General features: G+C 44.2%; 1 protein-coding gene across 2 annotated transcripts in view; it reads right to left on the reverse strand.

Annotated features, from left to right (window-relative positions):
* rassf3 (Ras association domain family member 3) overlaps nucleotides 1-21986 on the reverse strand; it is a 183354-nt gene that overhangs the window by 13383 nt on the left and 147985 nt on the right. For both annotated transcript variants that reach the window (XM_068050333.1, XM_068050332.1), the window contains 2 exons: nucleotides 7378-7485; nucleotides 350-620 (listed from right to left, as the gene is read on the reverse strand). In XM_068050333.1, coding sequence (XP_067906434.1) covers nucleotides 350-620; nucleotides 7378-7485 — 379 coding nt within the window. The remainder of the gene's footprint in view (nucleotides 1-349; nucleotides 621-7377; nucleotides 7486-21986) is intronic.

A 21986-nucleotide genomic window follows, 5' to 3' on the forward strand; every position in this document is an offset into this window, starting at 1 on the left:
AGATCCCTTGGCAATAATTTCGAAGAGCAGCAGGGGAGTTCTCTGGTGTCTGGGCCAAAATTTAACCCTCAACCAACATCAGCAAAAAACAGATTACCTAGGCCATTATCACATTGCTGTTTATGGGAGCTTACTGTGTGCAAATTGGCTGCTGCATTTCCTATATTACAATAGTGACTACACTGCAATAAGTATTGCATTGGCTGTGAAGTGCTTTGGGACGTCCGGAGGTCATGAAAGGCACTATATAAATGCAAGTACTTTCTTTATTCGATTGCTGTTTTTTTAAAGTTAGTTGCGTTTTCCACCTTGTTAAGGTAACTTACGTTTTATACCTAGTATGCCTTACCTTGACCTTCCTCACGACACTGCTTGAAGAGTGCAAACTTGGCAGGGTTATCAGCAACCATGAACTTCTTCAGCAAGGCCTCAATGACCTCCTTCACAGTATTGCTACTGCTGATGTGGAGAGTGTTCGTAGTATCCTTGGGCATGTAGAAGGCAGACTCATTGTTGTTATTATAGATATGACTCCCTTGAGTTGCTATAGACCGTACGGTGATTGGCCTGCGCAGGTCCATCTGAACTTTGATAAAACCAGTGTATACTCCATTTGAATTCTAGAAAGGCAAAGAATATAGAAATTGGAAGATGTGTCTCCATGATTCCATACACACAGCTTAGCACTGGAATTGAGATGGAGGTTAGAATCTCTTGCGATTGAGCGAAATTACCATCAAGAAGTGTTATCTGGTGATATTACATAGAATTATATCGACTTTACAGGACAGAAACAGGCCATTTAGTCCAACTGGTCTATGCCAGTGTTAATGTCCCACTTCTCATGTACTTATCTGGCCTTCCCTTAAATACATCTGTGTTATTCACCTCAACTTTTCCATGTGGTAGCAAGTTTCACATTCTAAGCACTCTCTGGGTAAAGAGGTTTCTCCTGAATTTCTGATTGGATTTATTCGCAACTATCTTATATTTATTATCCAAAAACAAGAAATGCTGGAAATACTCAGCAGGTCTGGTAACATCTGTGGAGAGAGAAGCAGAGTTAACGTTTCAGATCAGTGACCTTTCATCAGAACTGACCTGAAACGTTAACTCTGCTTCTCTCTCCACAGATGTTACCAGACCTGCTGAGTATTTCCAGCATTTCTTGTTTTTGTTTCAGATTTCCAGCACCTGCAGTATTTTGCTTTTATTATATTTATGGCCCCTAGTTTTAGATTTCCCCCACAAGTGGAAACATCTGCTCCATGGCTATCCTATCAAATCCTTTCCAAATGTTATTCTTAAAGATCTCTATCAGGTCACCTCTCAACTTTTTCTTTTCTAGGGAAAAGAGTCCCAGCTTGTTCAGTCTTTCCTGATGGTTATAACCTCTCAGTTCTGGTATCATATGCAGAATTATTTACTGGACCTTTTCTCTCCCAAAAGACGGACTCAAAACATCAGGATGGGTCTCCTCCAGGACTTTGCAAGTACACTAACCATTGTGGACTCAAGCCAGGAAGGTCCCAGGGTCCAAGCAAAGCTCAGCTAGAGCTGGGGTGGAATACTACAACTGACCTCAGTGACCTCAGGCTGGGAGTTAGAGTCATAGAGTCATACAGCACAGAAACAGGCCCTTCAGCCCATCATGTCTGCGCCGGCCATCAAGCACCTAACTATTCTAATCCCATTTTCCAGCACTTGGCCCATAGCCTTGTATGCTATGGCGTTTCAAATGCTCATCTAAATACTTCTTAAATGTTGTGAGGGTTCCTGCCTCTACCTCCTCTTCAGACAGTGCGTTCCAGATTCCAACCACCCTCTGGGTGAAAACACTTTTCCTCAAATCCCCTCTAAACCTCCTGCACCTTACCTTAAATCTATGCCCCCTGGTTATTGACCTCTCTGCTAAGGGAAAAAGTTTCTTCCTTTCTAACCCATCAATGCCCCTCATCATTTTGTATACCTCAATCATATCTTCCCACCGCCTTCTCTGCTCTAAGGAAAACAACCCTAGCCTTTTCAGTCTCTCTTCATAGCTGAAATGCTCCAGCCCAGGCAACATCCTGGTGAATCTCCTCTGCACCCTCTCCAGTGCAATCACATCCTTCCTATAGTGTAGAGTGGTTGGGAATCAAACAGTGCTGCAGTGTTCCTGTGCCACCTAACCTGCCAACACTCATTTAGACAAAGCATTGGGGTGCGCCTGCCCTGAGGCAGCATCTTCAGGTAAGGAGAATGGGACAGAAAGACATTTACAATGAAATTAATGAATGATGGAAATGGAGTTTAATTCCTTTAGTCCTAAACAGACGTTACAATATACAATCTAACAGAATATTTATTTTTTTTCACATGTATTCTGCTCCCATCCCTTCACCTCCCTGCTATTCTTCTCCATAAAGCTTCTTGCATTAATGTACCTTCCCATTCAAGGCTATAATCAGACATAAGCACCTCAGAAAGTTTTATGATGTTCAAAGCGCTATATAAAGTGCAAGTTGTTATTCTTCAGCACAAACACATGTATTATTGGGTCTGACACCTATTATGACCCCAATTCGGAGATCGCAATTAGTCAATTTTGAATTTATAAAACAATTGTCCTCTAAATGTAGCTAGTCGAGATATGACTGCACAGCTGGATTCTTTGCAGCACAGCAGGAAGCCATTTGGCCCATTGTGCCTGTGCTGACTCTTAAGAGCTGTCCAATTAATCCCATTCCCCTGTCCCAGAGCCCTGCAAAGTTTCCCCCTTCAAAGTATTTATCCAATTCCCTTTTGAAAGTTATTATTGAAGCTGTTCTACCACCCTTTCAGTCAGTGCACTGCAGATTATAACTTGCTGCATAAAAAAAACTCCTCCTTTGGTTCTTTTGCCAATGAGTCTAGAGCTGTGTTCTCTGTGGTTACCAGCTCTCCTGCCACTGAAAACAGTTTCTCCTTATTTACGGTCATCATAACATTTCATGATTTTGAACACCTCTTAAATCTCTCCTGAACCTCCTCTGTTTTAAGGAGAACAATCCGAGCTTCAACAATAAATAAGAACAGAAAGTGCTGGAAATACTCAGCAGGTCAGGCAGCATCTGTGGAGAGAGAGGCAGAGTTAACGTTTCAGGTCTGTGATCTTTCATCAGAACCTTTCCAATCTCTCCACGTAACTGAAATGGGGTAGGTTGAGAAAACTGAAAATATATTAAGAGTAACACCAAAATGGACTTTACCATCCCAACAATGCTCATTGCTTGTTGGTGCTGTGCTCTGCACATGATTCAACCAGATCTTCTGGTTAAGACCCGAGTGGAATATAGGCCCTGTTTTTTGCAAAAAGGGTTGGGGATGGGGGGGTGGAAGCACAAGGGATCAAAACAACTCCCATTGAAAAGTAGGACCCGACTGAGCTTTTCATTTCATTGAAGCCCAGTATTATGAGAATGCTTCTATTTTTTGTAAAGTATGTTTTTTAAGAACTTATAGTTGAATTATGGACATTGATTCACCTGGAAGCTAGAAGAGATACTGAACTTTGTGTTTTTTTTTTAAAAGAGGTCACCAGAAGGTTCCAGGACTTGGCTTGTAAACAAGTGGTTACTGGAAGGCACCTGTTTGCAGATAATTACCCAGCGCATTGTTTTGACTTGGAGAAGATGTTTACGGAGAAGTGACAGGTCAAGATTAATAGGGGTCAGGAGGCTTGATTCTTGTGAGAGTGTTTTGGTTTCACTTTGGACAGTGAGCTGGAGTGTAAACTGCTTGGGAGACAGTTAGTTTTTGCCTGTCAAGGAAACCCAGCACATCTCTTTCTCTCTCTTGCAAAGAAACCCTGCATATCCAGTGTGTCAGTCTCCTCTTTCCTCCTGTATTTGAAGAAACACTGCATATAAAATGTGTGGGAACTGAAACCCCTGTTGCCGCATTTCTGCTGTAAGGTACATCTGAAGCCTCTGTCGCTGCATTTCTTGGAAAGCCTACCCAAACTGATCTTCAACATAACCTGGAAAGAACTGTTCAAGGAAGATCTCAGTGACAGCCATCTATATGCATTTGGGATGTCAAACCAAAACAAAGGACATCTTTCCATATCTCTTTTTTCTTCAAGAATGCGCAGGTATTCAGTCTAAGTGGGTTTTTTTCTGGTTTTTTTGTAACAGCGCTCTAAAGCAAAATTCCTTTTTATTTTTCCAGTTAACTGGTGTACGTGTGTGTGTGTGTGTGTGTGTGTGTGTGTGTGTGTGTGTGTGTGTGTGTGTGTGTGTGTGTGGGTGGTTAGGGTTAAAAAAAAGGAGCTTTTATATTTCAATGTGTGTGTTGATGCTTTATTTCATTACTTGTTTTACTAATAAACTGATCATTTTGTTGTTTACTAAAGAAAGCTGGTAGGTGTGTTTTATTCTGGGAAAAATAGAGTATATGATTGAGTAAGTGGGAAAATTTAAATATATGTTGTAACCTGTGGAGAAGTGGAACTAGAATAAACAGTGCACTCCTCCCACCTCAGCCATAACACCAGAACCAGAACCAGTTGCTAAAACTGGTTACACAGTGTTGTGTTTTTAAAGTTGACATTTTTCCAAGTCTTTAAACATAGCACAATTCAAAAATGATAACCTCCCAACTGCCCGGGAATGTGTAATACTAGCATTAGTCTGTTTCTACATGACTGAAGCAAAGGCTAACCTGATCATTTTATTGTATTATTCATTCCTGGGCAAAAAAAAGAGCTCTTAACTTCAGGGAGAAAAAAAACAAAACTAATTTTGCTTCTGGATCAGTCCAACTGAGCTGATGCAATTGAATTAGACTCCGAGCATTGGCAGGCATGTGTGTTGATTGGGCAGAAACCAGTTCATTTGTTTAACATCTGAGATCACTGTTGTAACATTGCAGCTTAACCGGCTGAGAAATTTTCAACTATCCACTGCCCAGTTTCTAGAACATAGATAAAATCAAACACTGCCTCACATTACTGCCAATGCCACATACAAATAAATGGTCTCATTTTAAGCACAAGTAACAAAAGACTTACTTTTGCAAGGTCTCCAGCCCAATTTGCTGCACAGTGGAGACACTGCACGATGTAAGTGTGGGAGGCCATCACCTTTCACTCTGGGGAGCTGCCTGCTTTGCATTTTGCAGGCATTCTGAGTGGGAGCAGGAATTCAATGCTGCCAGTGTTTAAATATTTTGCTGAATATTAAATACAATGCCTGCCTTCTGCCCCACAGCTAGCCCCCAACACTCCTAGCCATTAACCTCCACCCTCTTGGCTGTTCTCTCTGGCTCCATTGCTCCTTCCATCAATACTTTCTTTCTCCCTCTCCCTCTTTCTCTGCTACTATGCCCATTGTTCCTGTGAACTCTCGGGTTCTGTCAAAGCTCCAAATGCACAATATCCTGGTCATATATGTTTTATCTTCTCCTTGCAGTTTTCACTTTCTAAAATGGAAACTCATGCACAGTCTGCCACTCTTCACTTTCTTTCCACTGATCCCATAATTGTGCAACTCCTTGTGTATTCCCTGTCTCCTATAATCCCAATCCACAATTCTTGATTTACCTTATTTATCTCAGGCTAGTTGCCCACACTTTGGAACTTGGTTCCAACTTTGTGGTGAGAATATCTGTGAGGCCAGCAGTGTTCACCATTATTATGGAGTAAATTGGATAGCAACTTCTGGAGTACTCATTCGCAGTTAGACAAGGAAATCCAGAGGCTGAGGTCCAAGTTACCCTACTCCTTGACAGGCTGCACTACAACAGCACCTCACTGATCGATTCAGCAATGAAATCCACACAGGTGCATTAAGTTGCTTTACATACCCAGTAGTTACCCACTAAACACAGCAGAAGGAAAATTAGGGTTGGTGCATTTAGGTGTAAGTAAATTTTTAACCCATGTGCTAAGTCAGAATTACTGCCAAACTCTCTGGCACTGGAAATTTAATTTTACAAATGTGGGGTCTCCTTCCTTCAGAATTTAATTAGTTTTAGAGAATTAACAACACATTTTTTAACATTTTCCTTTCTGATTCTTTTACCTCCTTTAAATACTATCTTTCTTTGCCTCTTTATTTTGCTTTCTGTACCTGATTTAAATCTAATTTATACTTCTTGCCTTATAATTCCTAGTTTAGACTCTGCTGGGGAATTTTATGCTCTCCCCCATGGTGGATTTAGAGGCAGGGGGAGCATATAATTGGGTGGTGGGGGGGACCCCGCCATCTTCCCGCCTCCGCCAAAGTTAAGTGAGGGGCGAGAAGGTCTGTGAATGGCCTTATTGCCCCCACCAATTGAGCCCCTTAAAGGGCCTCATCCCACCGCCGCAATTAGCTGAGCAGCGGATGGGCCTGTCACCACAAGGAAAGCACAGCAAGAAAACCTGTGTGGGTTGCTTGCCAGCTCTGGAGGTTGGCAGGGTTTGGGGGAGGGGGTCCCTCGTTAAAAGGCACAGTGCCTGAATGAGGGACCCGGCAAATGGGAAGGAGGGGCCCACTAAGAGCCACCACCCCCCCTGAGGGCGGGACTTCGGTCATTGGCACCCTTGATCCTGTGGAAGGCCTTGATTCGGCAAGCCTCCCACAGAAGGGGCAACGCAGGGCTCTGGGCAGCACTTTTGCCAGTCGAGACCCCAGTCGTCCGGATAAAATCCCGGCCTGCGTGTCTCAGTAAAGATTCTTCACTCTAAGTGTTGAAGAGTTACTGTGTTGCTTGCCCTGCTCGCACATGCCACAGATCCCTTTGAGGATGCCACAATGGATCAGAAGCCAGATTAGAGCAATTTTCTGCTCAAACACCCATGAAAACCTCGTGAGCAGATGTCAGCATGATGAACAATGAGTGCTAACTGCACAATCTGGGCCATTAAAGGGAAAAATAGCCAAACTTTTCCCTGCCCACTTTATTCTGGAGGCCAATCATATGGAGTTGCTCCTAGATCTTGTCTCACCTGAGGAGAGATGATCAAACACCAGGCATTAGGACTACTGATGAGCTACTCAGGCAGCCGTGCCTTCCGCCATCTAGCCCCAAGGTCCAAAATCCTTCCGTAAACCTCTCTGCCCTCCTCTAAGATGCTCCATAAAACCTACTACTTTGACCAAGTTTTTGGTCATCTGTCCCAACGTTTCCTCCTCTGGTTTGGTGGCAAACCTTGCCTGACTACACTCCTGTGAAGCACTTTGGGACCTTTCTCTACCTTTAGGGCCCTATATAAGTGCAAGTTGTTGTCGCAGAGGGCCATCAATTTCACTGCGCGTTAAAGCTAAAGGGAGTTTGGGGACCACGACAAACTTACACTTGCCAACATTAGCAGCCATCTGAGGAGGTAAAAATCAAGATGTACATTTTTTTTAAAATCAGAGTTTCACTTACCAGGGTCATTCTTGACCAGTCTGTTACTGTCGCATTATAGGCTTCGATCTTCTGTTTGATCTCCTCTTTTGTAAGGATTTTCTGAGGCTCCCTTTCCTTTTCAACATCCTGTACCAAACAGGAGAAGCGTTAAACAATGGTTTTAAATGTAGACAGATCAGACAATTCAATCTGAATTCGTAGAGGAAGGATGCATATTTGTCACCCATCCCCAGCTGCTCTGAGGGCAATCAGAGTTACCCACGTAGTATGGGACTGGAGTCACATGCATTCCAGACCAGACAGGCTCCCGTCCCTGAAGGACATGAGTGAATTCATCAGGTTTTGTTTTACAACAATCTGGCAGCTTTCATGGCTTTTTTATCTGGTGCAGCTCACCTTAATCAGATTTATGGAATTCAATTCCCCAACTGACATAGAATGTACAACGTGAGCCTCCTCCCACCCTCTTCATCTGACCCCCATCAAGATATTCCTTCCTCCCTCTGGCATCTCATGAAATGCATCTATGCAATCCAGCTCAACTGCTCCTTGTGGTATTGAGTTCCACATTCCAACAACTCTCTGGGTAGTTTATCCTGAATTCCCTATTGAATTTATGAGTGAGTATTTATCTTTATGGCTTCCTAGCTCTGATTTCCAACCCCGCACCTGGCCCCCACCCCACAAAGAAGTGGGGACATCCTCTCTGCACTTACCCTATCAAACCATTTTATATGGAGATTTGAACTCACAACCTCCAGATTGCTTGTCCAGCATCATAACCACCAGGTTACTGTACCCCCTTTTCTCCCCAGCCCCACCAGCGCTGAAAACACCAACTCCTTCATGGTGGGCAGTTCAGATGTCCTCAGGCACTTTGCCCAAAAGGCTCCATTATCAATGAGCAAGCCACAACTGTGTAAGCAGGTAATCTGGACACACAAACGCACACAACTTCCAGCAAGGGGTGGGGGGGCGGGGCACTGGATAAGGAAAGGGAACCCCCTTACCTCCCTAACTGGAAGGTGCTGAGGCCAGCTGTAATTTATAGCACTGTTTGACCCCACCAGGGCTGAGATCACAACACAGATCAGAAATGGAACATCAAGATCTCTGCTCTGCACAGCTCAACCACTATGTGCAAATCACCTGAACCACTGAATAGTTAATGCATGGTAATGTCAGGTTATTGAGGCCAACTACAGAAATGCGGTACATAACATTAGACAATCACTAAGCTTTGTTAAATCTACATAGATCATAGAAACTTACAGCACATTCAGGCCACCATGCCTGTGCTGGTTCTATGAGAGAGCAGTCCTACACCCCACTTCCACCGTAAACTCTGCATCCTCAGGTACCTGTCCAGTAGTCCAATATAGTTATTACAAATTGGGCATCGGCCGTACATTTTCTGTTATTCTGATATTGAGGCACATCGAAAATTGCCATGTCCGCATTTCCCATTCAATTTTGACGGGTCAACTGTCACATGCAATTGTAGTCTTTGGCCACTAGGTGCCCCTGTGAAACAAGTTTCTGAAACTTCTCTCAACTCTATCTCCATGTTTTATAATGTGTTACTGAAAGGTGTATTCATCAACCGACCATGGAAAATTTATATAATACTTTAAATTTTAACCAATGGTATGATTCCAGTTAATTTGAAATGCTGGGGTGGGTGTCACTTTTCATTATACACTTAAGAGAGAAAAAAATTATTAGCCTGGATTTCTGCATGCAATAATCATCAGGACAGTGAACCTCTTCAAAAGTAACTAGAGGACAAGTTAATGAGGCGGCACCTCTCTCCCCCACAGATACACTGACTAAACACACGGAAGGTATGAACATGCCTTTACTCTCAAAGGAGTCAAACATTAAGGTGTTGCCAACTTGTAGCGGGTCTGATAAGGGCCATATTGACATTGATGCATCTCAGTGTTGAGCATGCGTGAATTTCTATCATTGCCAATAGTCAGTGCTGGCTAAATGTGGTTTCATGGGGGCAGATAATATTCTACTAATAGGCACAGTTCCTTGAATCTGAGTGGAACAAAAAACAAATAGAATAGGCTAACGGATGGAAGATGACCTGCTGGGAGACGAGCAACATGTCCATGCCTCTCAAATCCTGACAATGGCATTTTTCACAAGTTCCCAGACTTATCCTTGCTTTGCACAGCATTCCAGACGATCATTCAATAAACAGCTGCCTATTATAGCAGCCATTTGTCAACTGGGACAAGAACAGCAATGTTCTAAATTTTTGCAGTACATCGAACAGTTGAGGTGGAGGAAAAAAGTATCACTTGGAGCACACAGATTATGCGTTAAGCCCTCAAAGTGGCCTCGAATTAGTTAGTCTGATTTCTTTTAAAATTAAGAAAGTGTGCAAGGTTCTTTTATTTTGAAAGCACATCGTAGGGCTACTTGGAAATGTGAAACGATCACTACGGGATATATTTGAATAGCAAGAGATCAGTTGGGAATTAAACCAAGAATATGCAAATAAAATGTGGGTATTTGCATGATATTGTCCACGGAGGTCCAGTCGGACTTGTTCTAGATCCGTATTGGAGAGCAGGATGGGGGTGGCACCATGTCTAACAGTTTGTGGCATCAACCAAGCCATGTTTATACTGATGTTCATTTAGTTCGGATTCCAGGAGACTGGCAAGAGTCAACTCCAAATGTTTACACCACTAGATCTGGCTCAACTAACGCGTCAGCAACCTTAAACCCATGAAAAACTGACTCCGCTGGGGACGATTTTAACTCTTCCCCAGTTGACAGTGGGAGGAGTTAAAATGAAATGGTCCATTTCCCGCTCCATTCCTGCCAATCTGTGAATATAACAGTGGTGGTTTTGGCTGTGGATAAGGCACCCACAGGACACTCACTAATAAGTACAAATGGGGATCATGCTAATGAACACCGATGGAACTTGAAACCTCTCCCACTGCTGATGGCCCTCCAGGTGACCATGTCAAAAAGGCCACGGAGGCCCACGAAGAACGCTAGATCCTTGCAACAACATGGCATCCTCCCCGCCCCCGAGATTATCCTACTGTTGCCAGATTTCTCCTGACGCTGGTGGATGACCTCAAAGGCGGCTAAACTTTCATTCCCTCCCCTTCCGGAAATGGCCAAACAAGTGGACTGGTGGCAATCCAAATGAGGCCCAGCAGTTAAAATCTGCTGGAGCCCTGACTCTCAGTCCCGCAGGAGATTGCCATCCACTCTTGCCCACTTCAGCTGTGTGAACATCAGGAGCCAATTTACAGCGGTGATTTCCCAGTGTGGTGTATCCGGATCAGCGGCCACACCTGAATCCTTTCCTTCTCTCTCAGATGCTGAGCGGCCTACTGTGCAATTGGAGTATTTGAGATCCTGGCCAGAATCCACAGCCCGCTCCACCCTCGCCCCAAGCATACAGACATTGTGGGCTGAACTCTTCATGAAGCTGCCGCGGTAGTAAACGTGGCAGCTTATTTAAATGACCGGGATGGACCACCCACCCTGATGATGTGGGGGTGGGACGTCCATCCCCCACAATGGTGTCAGGCTCCATTGCACAGGCAGCGCCATTTTTAAAGGGCTTCGTGCCCTACATTGCATTTTAAATTTTTAAAGAGATAGTGAATTTAAATTTATTTTTAAAAGTTAAGTAAATGTTTCTAGCCCCATTCCCACCTTCTCCAATAACCAAACCATTCCTTGTTCTCTTCCCACCACCCCCCCAAAATACTTACCTTGTGTACCTGACCTTCCCCCCCCCCCAAAGTTTATAAAGTCTTAACTTCACCCCTTCCCACCATTGCTGACAGCAATCAGATTAGTCTGACCCCGCATCCACCACACGGAAATACTTACCTACTCCCCCCTCCCACCATTCTCCCACATCGGATCTCCGTATCCGAAGGCGCGGGAGTGCCGTCCACCAGCAGCAATATCGCTGCGGAATGGACAGCGGGAGCGGGTAAGTACTTAATTCATTTATTTGAATAAATTAGCATATTTAGATTTGGCTCCCGCTGCCGAGTAGCAGGGGTGGGGCGGGGAGTGCCGCCCCAAGACCCCGTCGCTACCAATATCAGGCCGGACTTTCCCAGCGTCAAGGCTCGTGGCGGGCCTTTCCCACAGGCATTTTCCGCCCCCCCCCCCCCCCCCCGCCCCCGACCCCCGACGTCGAGGGGCAGTAAAATCCAGCCCTGTAATTCCACCTTTTACAGGCAGAACCACTCGGCAGACTGAACTGGGGCACACACGTTTCAGCTGTCGAATTCACAATCTCGGTTGTGCTTCTATCATGAGGCCATCAAGCGGGATCTTCTTTTTCACCAGGGAAAAGCTAGTGAACACCCAATACATTCATACACACACGTACGCACACAAACCAACCAGTGACTTCCGCAGGTTAGCCAAGCCACTGCTTTGGCCGAGGCTGCAGAGGAAACAAAACAAGTTTCATCTGGATTTCCATTTACCAAGATCTCCCTGCATCGCCCTAAAGCTGGCAACACTTTCTTCAATAAAAATTAATACATAGCAGGTGCAGTGTAATCGTGACCACAGTCGCGAGTTACAGCGGAACATGCAGACTCCCAATTCAATCCACTGCTTCAGGTGAAGTCAGGAGGGATTAAGTTACTGCTTTGAACTCACTACCAGATGGTACATTATTCTTGGTATTATGCAACTTAGCTTCATTCTCCTATAAAATATTTTTATAATATTTGGCATGGTTTCTGTCTAACTAGTTAGAAAGGGAATGATGTAGGTCAAAGGACTATAATAGTGACACACAAACTGAACGAGCATGGTCTAGGTGTCACAATATACCAGATTATTAAGCAGATTGAGGGTTGCATTACACCGTCTGTGCATTGTTGCTCAGGATGTGGTAAAGTACGCACTTTACACTGTCAGTGGTAGACATCACCGTCTCTCATTGCTCTACATACACACTGCTGTCAACTGAGGATTTGTCTTGTCCCTTTCAGCTCCTTATGACACAAACGTGATCAAAGGACAAATGAGATGACACTTTCCATGGAAGTCTGGTCAGGCTTCTTTTTGATCAGCATTGGAGAGCAGGATGCAGGTGGCACCATCTCCAACAGTCTAGACCATCAACCAAGGATCATCAACCTGAAATGTTTCTCTCTCCACAGATGCTGCCAGACTTGCTGAGCATTTCCAGCACTTTCCGTTGTAATTTCAGATTTCCAGCATCTGCAGCGTTTTGCTTTTGTGCAGTTATATTGCTGTTTCTTTAGCTCAGATTCCAGGAGACCTGCAAGTGTCAACTCCCAATTTGCCCGATTTCTCTAGCACTTCATTGGCACGCGCCACTTAGAGGACAGTCTAGAACAATTTGAAATGTAGGACAAATTCAAAAACAGCACAAGTAATAAAACAGTGCTGTGTTAAAGGTGTGACTGTTGAGGAAAAGGCCCATTGGGATCACTCCAACAGCCCCAACTTCAGGCATCAGAATTTGTTTTGACATGAATACAGACACTCTTTTTTTAAAAACAGCTAGCCCAAAAGTCAGAAAACTACTTCAGCTACAATAATATTCATTTAAAAGCATGATTGATTACATCATAGCATTAACACTGTTGGCTGCATCGACTCTCGCACCATATATGGTCAACTTGTCTCGTGAAGCTACTGCCAAGATTCTAAACAAGTTATATTTAAGTTGCAGCTTATTTTGGACAGGCATTTTGGCCAATTGCAACATTAAGACTTGGCCTATTGCAGGTATATACACGTTTCAAGAATATATATTCTAACAAGTCCATTTATTTACATTTGCAGCAGGCCATTAAAAAAATAACCAGAGACAAAATCACTTAAAAGCATAAATTGTTTGCAATACTCTAACAGGATTTTTTTGTCTGTTCTGTTCTCTCGGCAAGGTCAGACTCGTGGTGCTGGCACCAGTATTGAAAGGAGCAATGAATGTTACAGCAATGATGTCAACCAGGCACAGAGAAATAGTTTGCTGCAGATCACAGTGCAATACTTGTGAAAAGATCCTTTGACAGTTCAACGACTTGCATTTATAATGCGCCTTTAATGTATAAAAATGTCCCAGAGTGCTTCACAGGAGCGTTAGACAAAATTTGACACCGAGCCACAAAGAGGTATTCGGGAAGATGACCAAAAGCTTGGTCAACAGGTAGGTTTTATAAGGTGGGACTTCAAAGGAGGAGAGAGGGGTAGAGAGATGCAGGGAGGTTCAGGGAGGGAATTCCAAAGCTCAGGTAGGGCCTATGCAGCTAGCTGAATGCACTGCTGCCAGTGGTGGAGTGATGAAAATCAGGGATGTGTGAGTGGCCAGATTTGGAGGACTGCAGAGATCTCGAAGGATTGTAGAGCAAAAAGAGGTTATAGATCTTGGAAGGTGCGGTGACATAGTGGTAATGCCACTGAACCAGTAATCTAGTGGCCCAGACTACCGCCCTGGGAACATGGGTTCAAATCCCACCATGGCAGTTGGTGGAACATAGGAATTAAATTCAATTGATTAATAAAAACCTTGAATTGAAAGCTAGTCTCAGTAATGGTACCATGAAACTATCAACGGTTATAAAAACCCCTCTGGTTCACTAATGTCCTTACCTGGTCTGGCCTGCAAGTAACTCCAGACCCACAGCAATGTGGTTGACTCTTAACTGCCCTCTGAAATGGCCTAGCAAGCCACTCAGTTGTCAAGGACAGTTAGGGATGGACAACAAATACTGGCTTTGTTAGTGACATCCACATCCCATGAAAGAATTTTTAAAAAAAATAAATCTTCTTTAAATTGCAGCATTGTGGGACCAGGAGGTAATGCAGGGCAGCATGCAGAGGTGATGAGTGAACACTAGGTTAATGCACAAGATAAGGGCTCATTGAGTTGGGGGTCATATATTAGCCTGGATGGAGGATTGGTTAACGGACAGGAAGCAGAGAGTAGGCTGTTGGCAGGCCGTGACTAGTGGAGTAGCCACAAGGATCAGTGCTGGGTCCTCAATAATTGACAATCTATATTAATGATTTAGACAAAGAGACTGAGAGAAATGTATCCAAGTTTGCTGATGATACAAACTTAGGTGGGAATGTAAGCTGAGGAGGACACAAAGAGGCTGCAAAGAGATATAGATAGGTTAAGTGAGTGGGCAACAAGGTGTAAGATGGAATATAATGTAGGGGAGTGTGAGGTTATTCACTTTGGTCGTAATAGAAAAGCAGAAATTTTTTTAAAAGCTGTGAAACTTCTAAATATTGATGTTCAGACAGACTTGGGTGTATTTGTACAAGGAACATAGAAAGTTACCATGCAAGTCCAGCAAGTAATTAGGAAGGCAAATGGCATGTTGGCCTTTATTGCAAGGGAATTGGAGTACAAGAGTAAGTAATTCTTGCTACAATTGTACAGGACTTTGGTGAGACCACACCTGGAATATTGTGTGCAGTTTTGGTCTCCATATTTAAGAAACGATATACTTGCATTGGAGGCGGTACAGCGAAGGTTCACTAGATTGGCTCCTGGGATGAGAGGGTTGTCCTATGATGAGAGGTTGTGTAGACTGGGCCCAAACTCTGTAGTTTAGAAAAATGAGAGGTGTTCTAATTAAAATATACAAGATTCTGAAAGGGCCTGACAGGGTAGACAGTGAGAGGTTGTTACCCTGGCTGGGGAATCTGGAACAATGGGTGTGGAGTCTCAGGATGAGGGGCCAATCATTTAGGACTGAGATGAGGGGAAATATCTTCACCAAACAGGTTGTGAATCTTTGGAATTCTCTACCCCGGAGAGTTGTGGATGCTCCATCATTGAATATATTAAAGCTGAGATAGATTCTTGATTGCTCAGGGAATCAAGAGGTCTGGGGAAGGGGGCAGGAAAGTGAAGTTGAGGCAGAAGATCAGCCATGACAATATTGAATGGCAGAGCAGGCTCAAGGGGCCAAATGATCAACTCCTGCTCCTATTACTTATGTTTGTATGTGACTGCAAGTTAGGATCCTTAAAGATTAGGTGAGTCAATTTTAAAGCTCCTGGGCAATGTATCAGAAATCACTAAGCCATTTCACCGTGGTCGTTAACAACAAATTGCATTGATATAGCACCTTTAATGGAGAAAAACATGAAGCATTTCACAGGCATATAATCAGACAAAATATGAGTCAGACTCAATACATTATAGAGCCTATTCGGTAAAAACTGATCCATTCCACTGAGAAGCTGGGCCTGAATTTGCAAATATCCAGACTTGGCTTAATTCCATCCATTTTACATTGAAAAGCGTTACAGTATACACACACACAGGGATAAAGTATACATGTGAAATTCTGTATCTCACCCTTTTTATGAGCACAAAGTGGATAGGTAAGCTGCCTGAAACCATGGTAACAGAGACAGCCGTCCCGAGTTGAACTCGGTGAGCAGTGAGTGCAAGGCTGGCAAAAAACCTTCCTGGGCCTTGTTTAAATAGGCCAGGCCATCATAGCTCACTCATCACAGTAACCAACTCTTATGGGTTCCCACGCCAGAGACTTAAGCACAAAAAGTCAAGGCTGGCACTCCAGTGCCATACTGAGGGAGTGCTACACTGTCAGAAGTGCCATCTTTCAGATGAGATTTAAATCGAGGCCCCATCTGCCCTCTCAGGTGGATGCACATGATCTCGTGGCACTGTTTCGAAGAAGGGATTTTTCCCCATGTCCTGGCCAATATTTAATCCCTCAACCAACATCACAGATTACCTGGTCATCATTACATTGCTATTTGTGGGAGCTTGCTGTGCACAAATTGGCTGCTGCATTTCCTTCATTACAACAGTGAACATTCAAAAGTACTTCATTGGTTGTAAAGTGCTTTGCAATGACTCAGGGTCATCAAAGGTGCTGTACAAGTGTAGGTGTTTCTTTTATCTGTTTCTTCAATGATCCAACAATTTACCTCCACTTCCGCATCCAGAAGTCCATTGCTTGTGTGGACCACCCTGTGCAGCAGAACTTGCTGATATCAGTCCTATCTTTAAAGTGTTCTATATTTACCATACCTCTATGACATCAGTTCTCAGTTTCCTCCTATCAAGGTTGAACAGCCCAGATTTGTCAAGTCTTTCCTCATAATTCTGGTCTTCTGATGGTCGGGACAGTTCACAGAGTCCCTCTCAGAAATGGCTCAGTGACCAGAACTAGACACAAGGGAGCTCATTTTGACTTTGAGCGATATCGAATTAGTTGCCCTTAATGTATCTCTCCTGATTTTCATTTCCATTGTTGACTAAATAAGCTCAGTCATGACCTCCTCAGACTTGCACTTTGCTGTTTTGACCATATAGTTCGGTATTCAATTTGATTTATTTTTCGTTGCTGTGCATTCATTGGAAAGTGAAGTCCCCTAGGAGAAACTGCCCCCATCACATCTCCAGCTGACCCATGGATAAAAGGTTCCTGCTAAGGATGTCAGCAAGCTATCAACAGCAGGTAGGTGACAGCCAACCTTGACTCTGTCCACATGTCCCTGAACGGGCGGAGGATGAAAATCTTGGCTCGTTTTCCCGTCCCTACAATTACTCTGGGCTGACGTCAGCTCAGTCAACACTTGACAGCTTATAAAAAGCAGGACAGAAGATGAAGGCAAAGTCAAGGCATTGGTACATGTTCCTATTTGCTCAACTTGTGTGGGAAGGACATTGCAACAGCTAGATGTCACTTTGTTAAAACAGATGGTTAACCAGTCCAATGGGTTTAGAAGGAATTTAGAGTTAAGTAATGTCTTAGATATTTCAGAGGCCTATTGTGTCTCACAGGAAGCAAGGTTGTAAGAAATGTTCACCACACCTTTTCCTCACACTGATTGCTACAAGGTTTATGCCTCACAGAATAATAGAAGACAATTGAGTGATTTCTCAGCAATATTCCTTTTCCTCCCCCTATATCACAACAACACAACCACTAGGGCTGTAAAATGCATGATCAGTGGTTCGGGTTGGGTGTGTTGGATCATTCCTGCTTTTTTTCTGTCTGTCTAAAACCCAAATCCTGATGACTGAGCAGTTTCTTTTTCCTTTCAAAAGCCACAGTCTGTCAGTGAAGCAGTCACTTCAAATCACTGTGATCCTAGGTGTGGGATGTCTCGGGGCTTATTTTGTGAACAGGTGAGGGTCATCAAAAGACTAACAGGGAAAGAAAGACAGATTTGCATTTCTATATGTCTTTCATGACCCAAAGCGCTTTACAGCCAATGAAGTACTTTGGAAGTGTAGTCATTTTTGTAGAGAATGCAGCAGCCAATTTTCACACAGCAAGGTCCCAAAAGCAGCAATGTGAATGACCAAATAATTTTTTTTTAAGAAAATGAGGTTGGTTGAGGGGAAAATATTGTCAAGGACACTGGGAAGAACTCCCTACTCTTCTCTGAAATAGTACCATGGCAACTTTTACATCGACTGGAGGGCAGATGGGGCCTCCAATTAACATCTCTTCCAAAAGCCTGCACCTCCAACATTCCCTTACTGGAGCATTTGCCTGGATTTTTGTGTTCAAGTCTCCAGAGTGGGTCTTAAACCCACAACCTTCTGGCTCAAAAGGCAAGAGTGCTATCCACTGAATCACAAAGTAAGATCTTCCATCTATTGGCTCCTATCTATGCCCAACCTTAAATGGTGTTAGCGTGTATGCGAAGTACTAGAGACAAGTGTTTGTTTCGACCTCCCAATGCAAGCCTACTTGCCACTTTTCCTCAGGATCATTTCACAAGCTATAATCACCTGCTCTGTTTGACTCCCTGAAAGGCCATTCCTTCTGTCATGTTTGGAGATTTTTTTACTTATTTGTTCATTGGATGTGAGTGTCGCTGGCTAGGCCAGCATTTATTGCCCATCCGTCATTGCCTTCAACTGAGTGGCCATTTCAGAGGGCATTTAAGAGTCAACCACATTGCTGTGGGTCTGGAGTCACATGTAGGCTAGACCAGGTAAAGACAGCAGATTTCCTTCCCTAAAAGACATTAGTGAACCAGGTGGGTTTTTACAATAATCGACAGTGATTTTCATGGTCACCATTAGACTAGTATTTTAATTTCAGATTTTATTAATTGAATTCAGATTTCACCAGCTGCCGTAGAGGGATTTGAACCCTTGTCCCCAGAGGATTAGCCTGGGCCTCTGGCTACTAAACCATTGACACTACCACTACACAACCGCCTCCCTTAGGCTAAGTGCTACTGTAAATAGAGACCGGTTTTGGAGCACGAGAAGTGGGGTTGGGATATCTCAACCTCCTAATCCCATTGCCCCAAGTCTCAAAACTGGTGGGAATCTTCATATAATCAGAACAAGGAAGACAAGGAGGGGGAAAGAGGCAAAGAGCCAGATCTGTTGTCTATTATTCCCCAGTCAGCTGAATCCCTGAGATCTAAACACTGCCAGCTATCTCGTCCTCTGAGGAATATCAGCCAGCTCCCACATGTTGAACAAGAATCTGCCTTTTAACCATAAAACTGATAGCTCAGTCACCTTTACTGCAAGGGCAACTCCAACTACTAATCTGGAATGGAAGCCACATGATGTTTATGCCACCAAAGGCAGCAGGCAGTATCAATAGAGAAGGATTCAGCTGGCACCTCAAAGTGCCAGTGCAGGTTCAAAGTGGTGGCAAAATTTGGGTCAGGTATAAAAAAGATCAATCCCATAATATACATAGGGTGTATAGTAACAAGGGTAGCAACTGGTTCTGCAACATACATCTGGCATTAGTTCACTGGGGAAAAAATGAAGGATGATGGTTTGCGTTCATTATTAATCCAAACAGGTCAAACCTGTTGAGCATGAATAGTCCTGCCTAGGTGAGGAGAGAAGTTCAGGCAATTTCACACATCAATGGGGTAATGCAGTATAAAGAAAGATGTGGGCCAGTCACCGCATTGATGGATTGATTAGGTCTTCAGTACTCAGTAAAGTGTTAAGAGTTTAATTTGCCCATCAAAAGGTTATTGTTGTATCATCATTTGCCCTTTGTTTCAATAGCCACCTTTCACTGATACAGCCATTGGGTGAAACTATTGGAAGTCTGACATCACCAGTGAGGTCTCAGATGCAACAGGCGACTGATCAGCAAACCAGAGTCACCCTCTGGTGTCAATTTGGGTTGCAATCTCGTCTTGGGAGTCAGAAGGTTCTGTGTCCAGGCCCCACTCCTGAGACTTGGGCACATAATCTATTCTGGCACTTCTTGTTAATTGTGTGATGATATGCAGATGAAAGGAGTTTTTTAGATTAGAGATACAGCACTGAAACAGGCCCTTCGGCCCACCGTGTCTGTGCCGAACATCAACCACCCATTTATACTAATCCTACACTAATCCCATATTCCCAACAAACATCCCCACCTGTCCCTATATTTCCCTACCACCTACCTATACTGGTGACAATTTATAATGGCCAATTTACCTATCAACCTGCAAGTCTTTTGGCTTGTGGGAGGAAACCGGAGCACCCGGAGAAAACCCACGCAGACACAGGGAGAACTTGCAAACTCCACACAGGCAGTACCCGGAATCGAACCCGGGTCCCTGGAGCTGTGAGGCTGCGGTGCTAACCACTGTGCCACTGTGCCGCTTGAGCACTTAAAAGCACACACTCACTGGGAGTGGTGAGGGTTTTGAGTGAGGAGCTACATGTTTGTAATCCTTTTTACTCTGCACAATAAATGTGAAACTGAATAAATATAGGCTCCAGCATTATCCTTCCATAACAAGCTTTCTGGAGCTTAACACTTCTGTGTCATACTGTGTCAGCGTTGCCATCTTTCTAAATGCAAGTTCCTTCTTTCTGTCCAATAAGATTAATGGATGGAAAATAACGGACAGTGCACCCACGATTTCCTGATTAGCCTCCTACTGAAACTAAGGCCTTGTCAGTGGCGCAGGGCTCGATCGTTCTGCTAATAGTCTTACGGCCTAATTAAAGCTGCTTTTGTGCTGGGTTAGTTGCATAATAGAGCCACCAGCACTGACATATTGGTCTGAGTCAGCCAGCAGCCCCAAAGTAAACTTGTTGGATTCACCAAGGCTGACAGCCAGGGTCAGTGGAGAACAAGGCCTTTTGCTGAGTCCATTAGGAAGGATGTGGGCATAAGAGGAGTGACAATCCCAGGCAGCGGAGGCACTCAGGTCAAAGCCTCCCTGTGCAAGCACGAGGTCGTCGTCTTCTGCTCGGATCCGCTGTCAGTTCGCAGACTGATGAGCATCTGCGACCAGTGCGAACTGGCCTCGGGAGCCAAGTAAATCGAGACAATAACAAGGCCATATTCTTTGAGAACTGGGCCAACCGATCCCTTGTCCCCTTCAACGTCAGGTCAGGCTACCAAGTGTTACTAGATGCTGAGGTTCTATCTGTCCCCGGTGTTGCGAAGGATGGGTCTGGCCACATTGCCGCGGAACACTCCATCCAGTTGGACCGTGTCATACCAACTATCCTTTGTGGAAAAGTTTGTACAGAAAAACACCTTTGACCACCAATCCATCAGGCAGTGGTCTGCACGGAATGTCCTCAAGAGCCTACGGGAAAAGGAGATGGTGATCCTGTCTGTTGGTTCCCCGAGCAGACTGCCAAAGTCGTTTGGCAGAATGCCTCATCACCAGAACTTTCAAACAAGCACCAAGACGTAGCTTGGCTGGTGGTGAGAAGGGCCTTCACTGTCAGATCCTTCCTGCATGCCCGTAATCTCACCCCCGCCGCACGCTGCCCTCGAGGTGGCTGTAGTGGGGAAGAGACTGTTGCCCACCTCCTTCTGGAATGTGCCTTTGCAAAGCAGACGTGGTAAGAGATGCAGTGGTTTTTGTCGAGGTTCATCCCAAGCAGCTCTGTAACACAGGAGTCTGTGCTCTAAGGGCTGTTCCCAGGGACGCACAACTGCTGCTGGAGGACCATCAATTCGGTGAAAGACACCCTTTAGTCTGCCTGGAATCTGCCGGTCTTCCAGTGCAAAGAGTTGTCCACGACCGAGTGTTGCAGACTGGCACAGTCCAAGGTGCAGGACTACGTGCTGAGGGCACACTAAAGCTTGGGGCAGCTGCTGCAAAGGCTCAACGGGGAAAGACCATTATGTAAGGTCCTCCCACCAAGGTGAACTGAGGGGCTGGATCCATGGGAAACTCCTCGGGCTGTATACACCAGATATGGGTTTGCTGTAAAAGGTACATTGCATGTAAAATGGAATGGAAGGGTTGTGAAGCAACTCACTGCTATATTGAAGAAAACTGATTTCCTTTGCATTTTCTGAAATATCAACTTGGTGCTGTTTTGAACTGTTTTGTAATTTATTTTTACAGATTTTTATGAATAAGGTATATTTTTGGAGAGAAAAAAAGCCTTCTACCAGCCTCAAGTTTACCGTGGGGCTGCTGCTTGTTAACTGTTTCCACAATGTCTCTGTGCCATATATCCTATGTAATCCCATATACATCAGATCCCGTGTCAGAGGTTAGTGGCAGTATTATAGATAATTTAAAAGCAGCTTAAAAGTATACATATCTCACCGCTACCTAGGACTGTTGGCAAGTACAGTTAAGATTGCACCTGAATAAAGCTCCTGTTTCACAATCAGATTTACAGT

Source organism: Heterodontus francisci, chromosome 18 (assembly GCF_036365525.1).
Source record: "Heterodontus francisci isolate sHetFra1 chromosome 18, sHetFra1.hap1, whole genome shotgun sequence".
NCBI lineage: Eukaryota > Metazoa > Chordata > Chondrichthyes > Heterodontiformes > Heterodontidae > Heterodontus > Heterodontus francisci.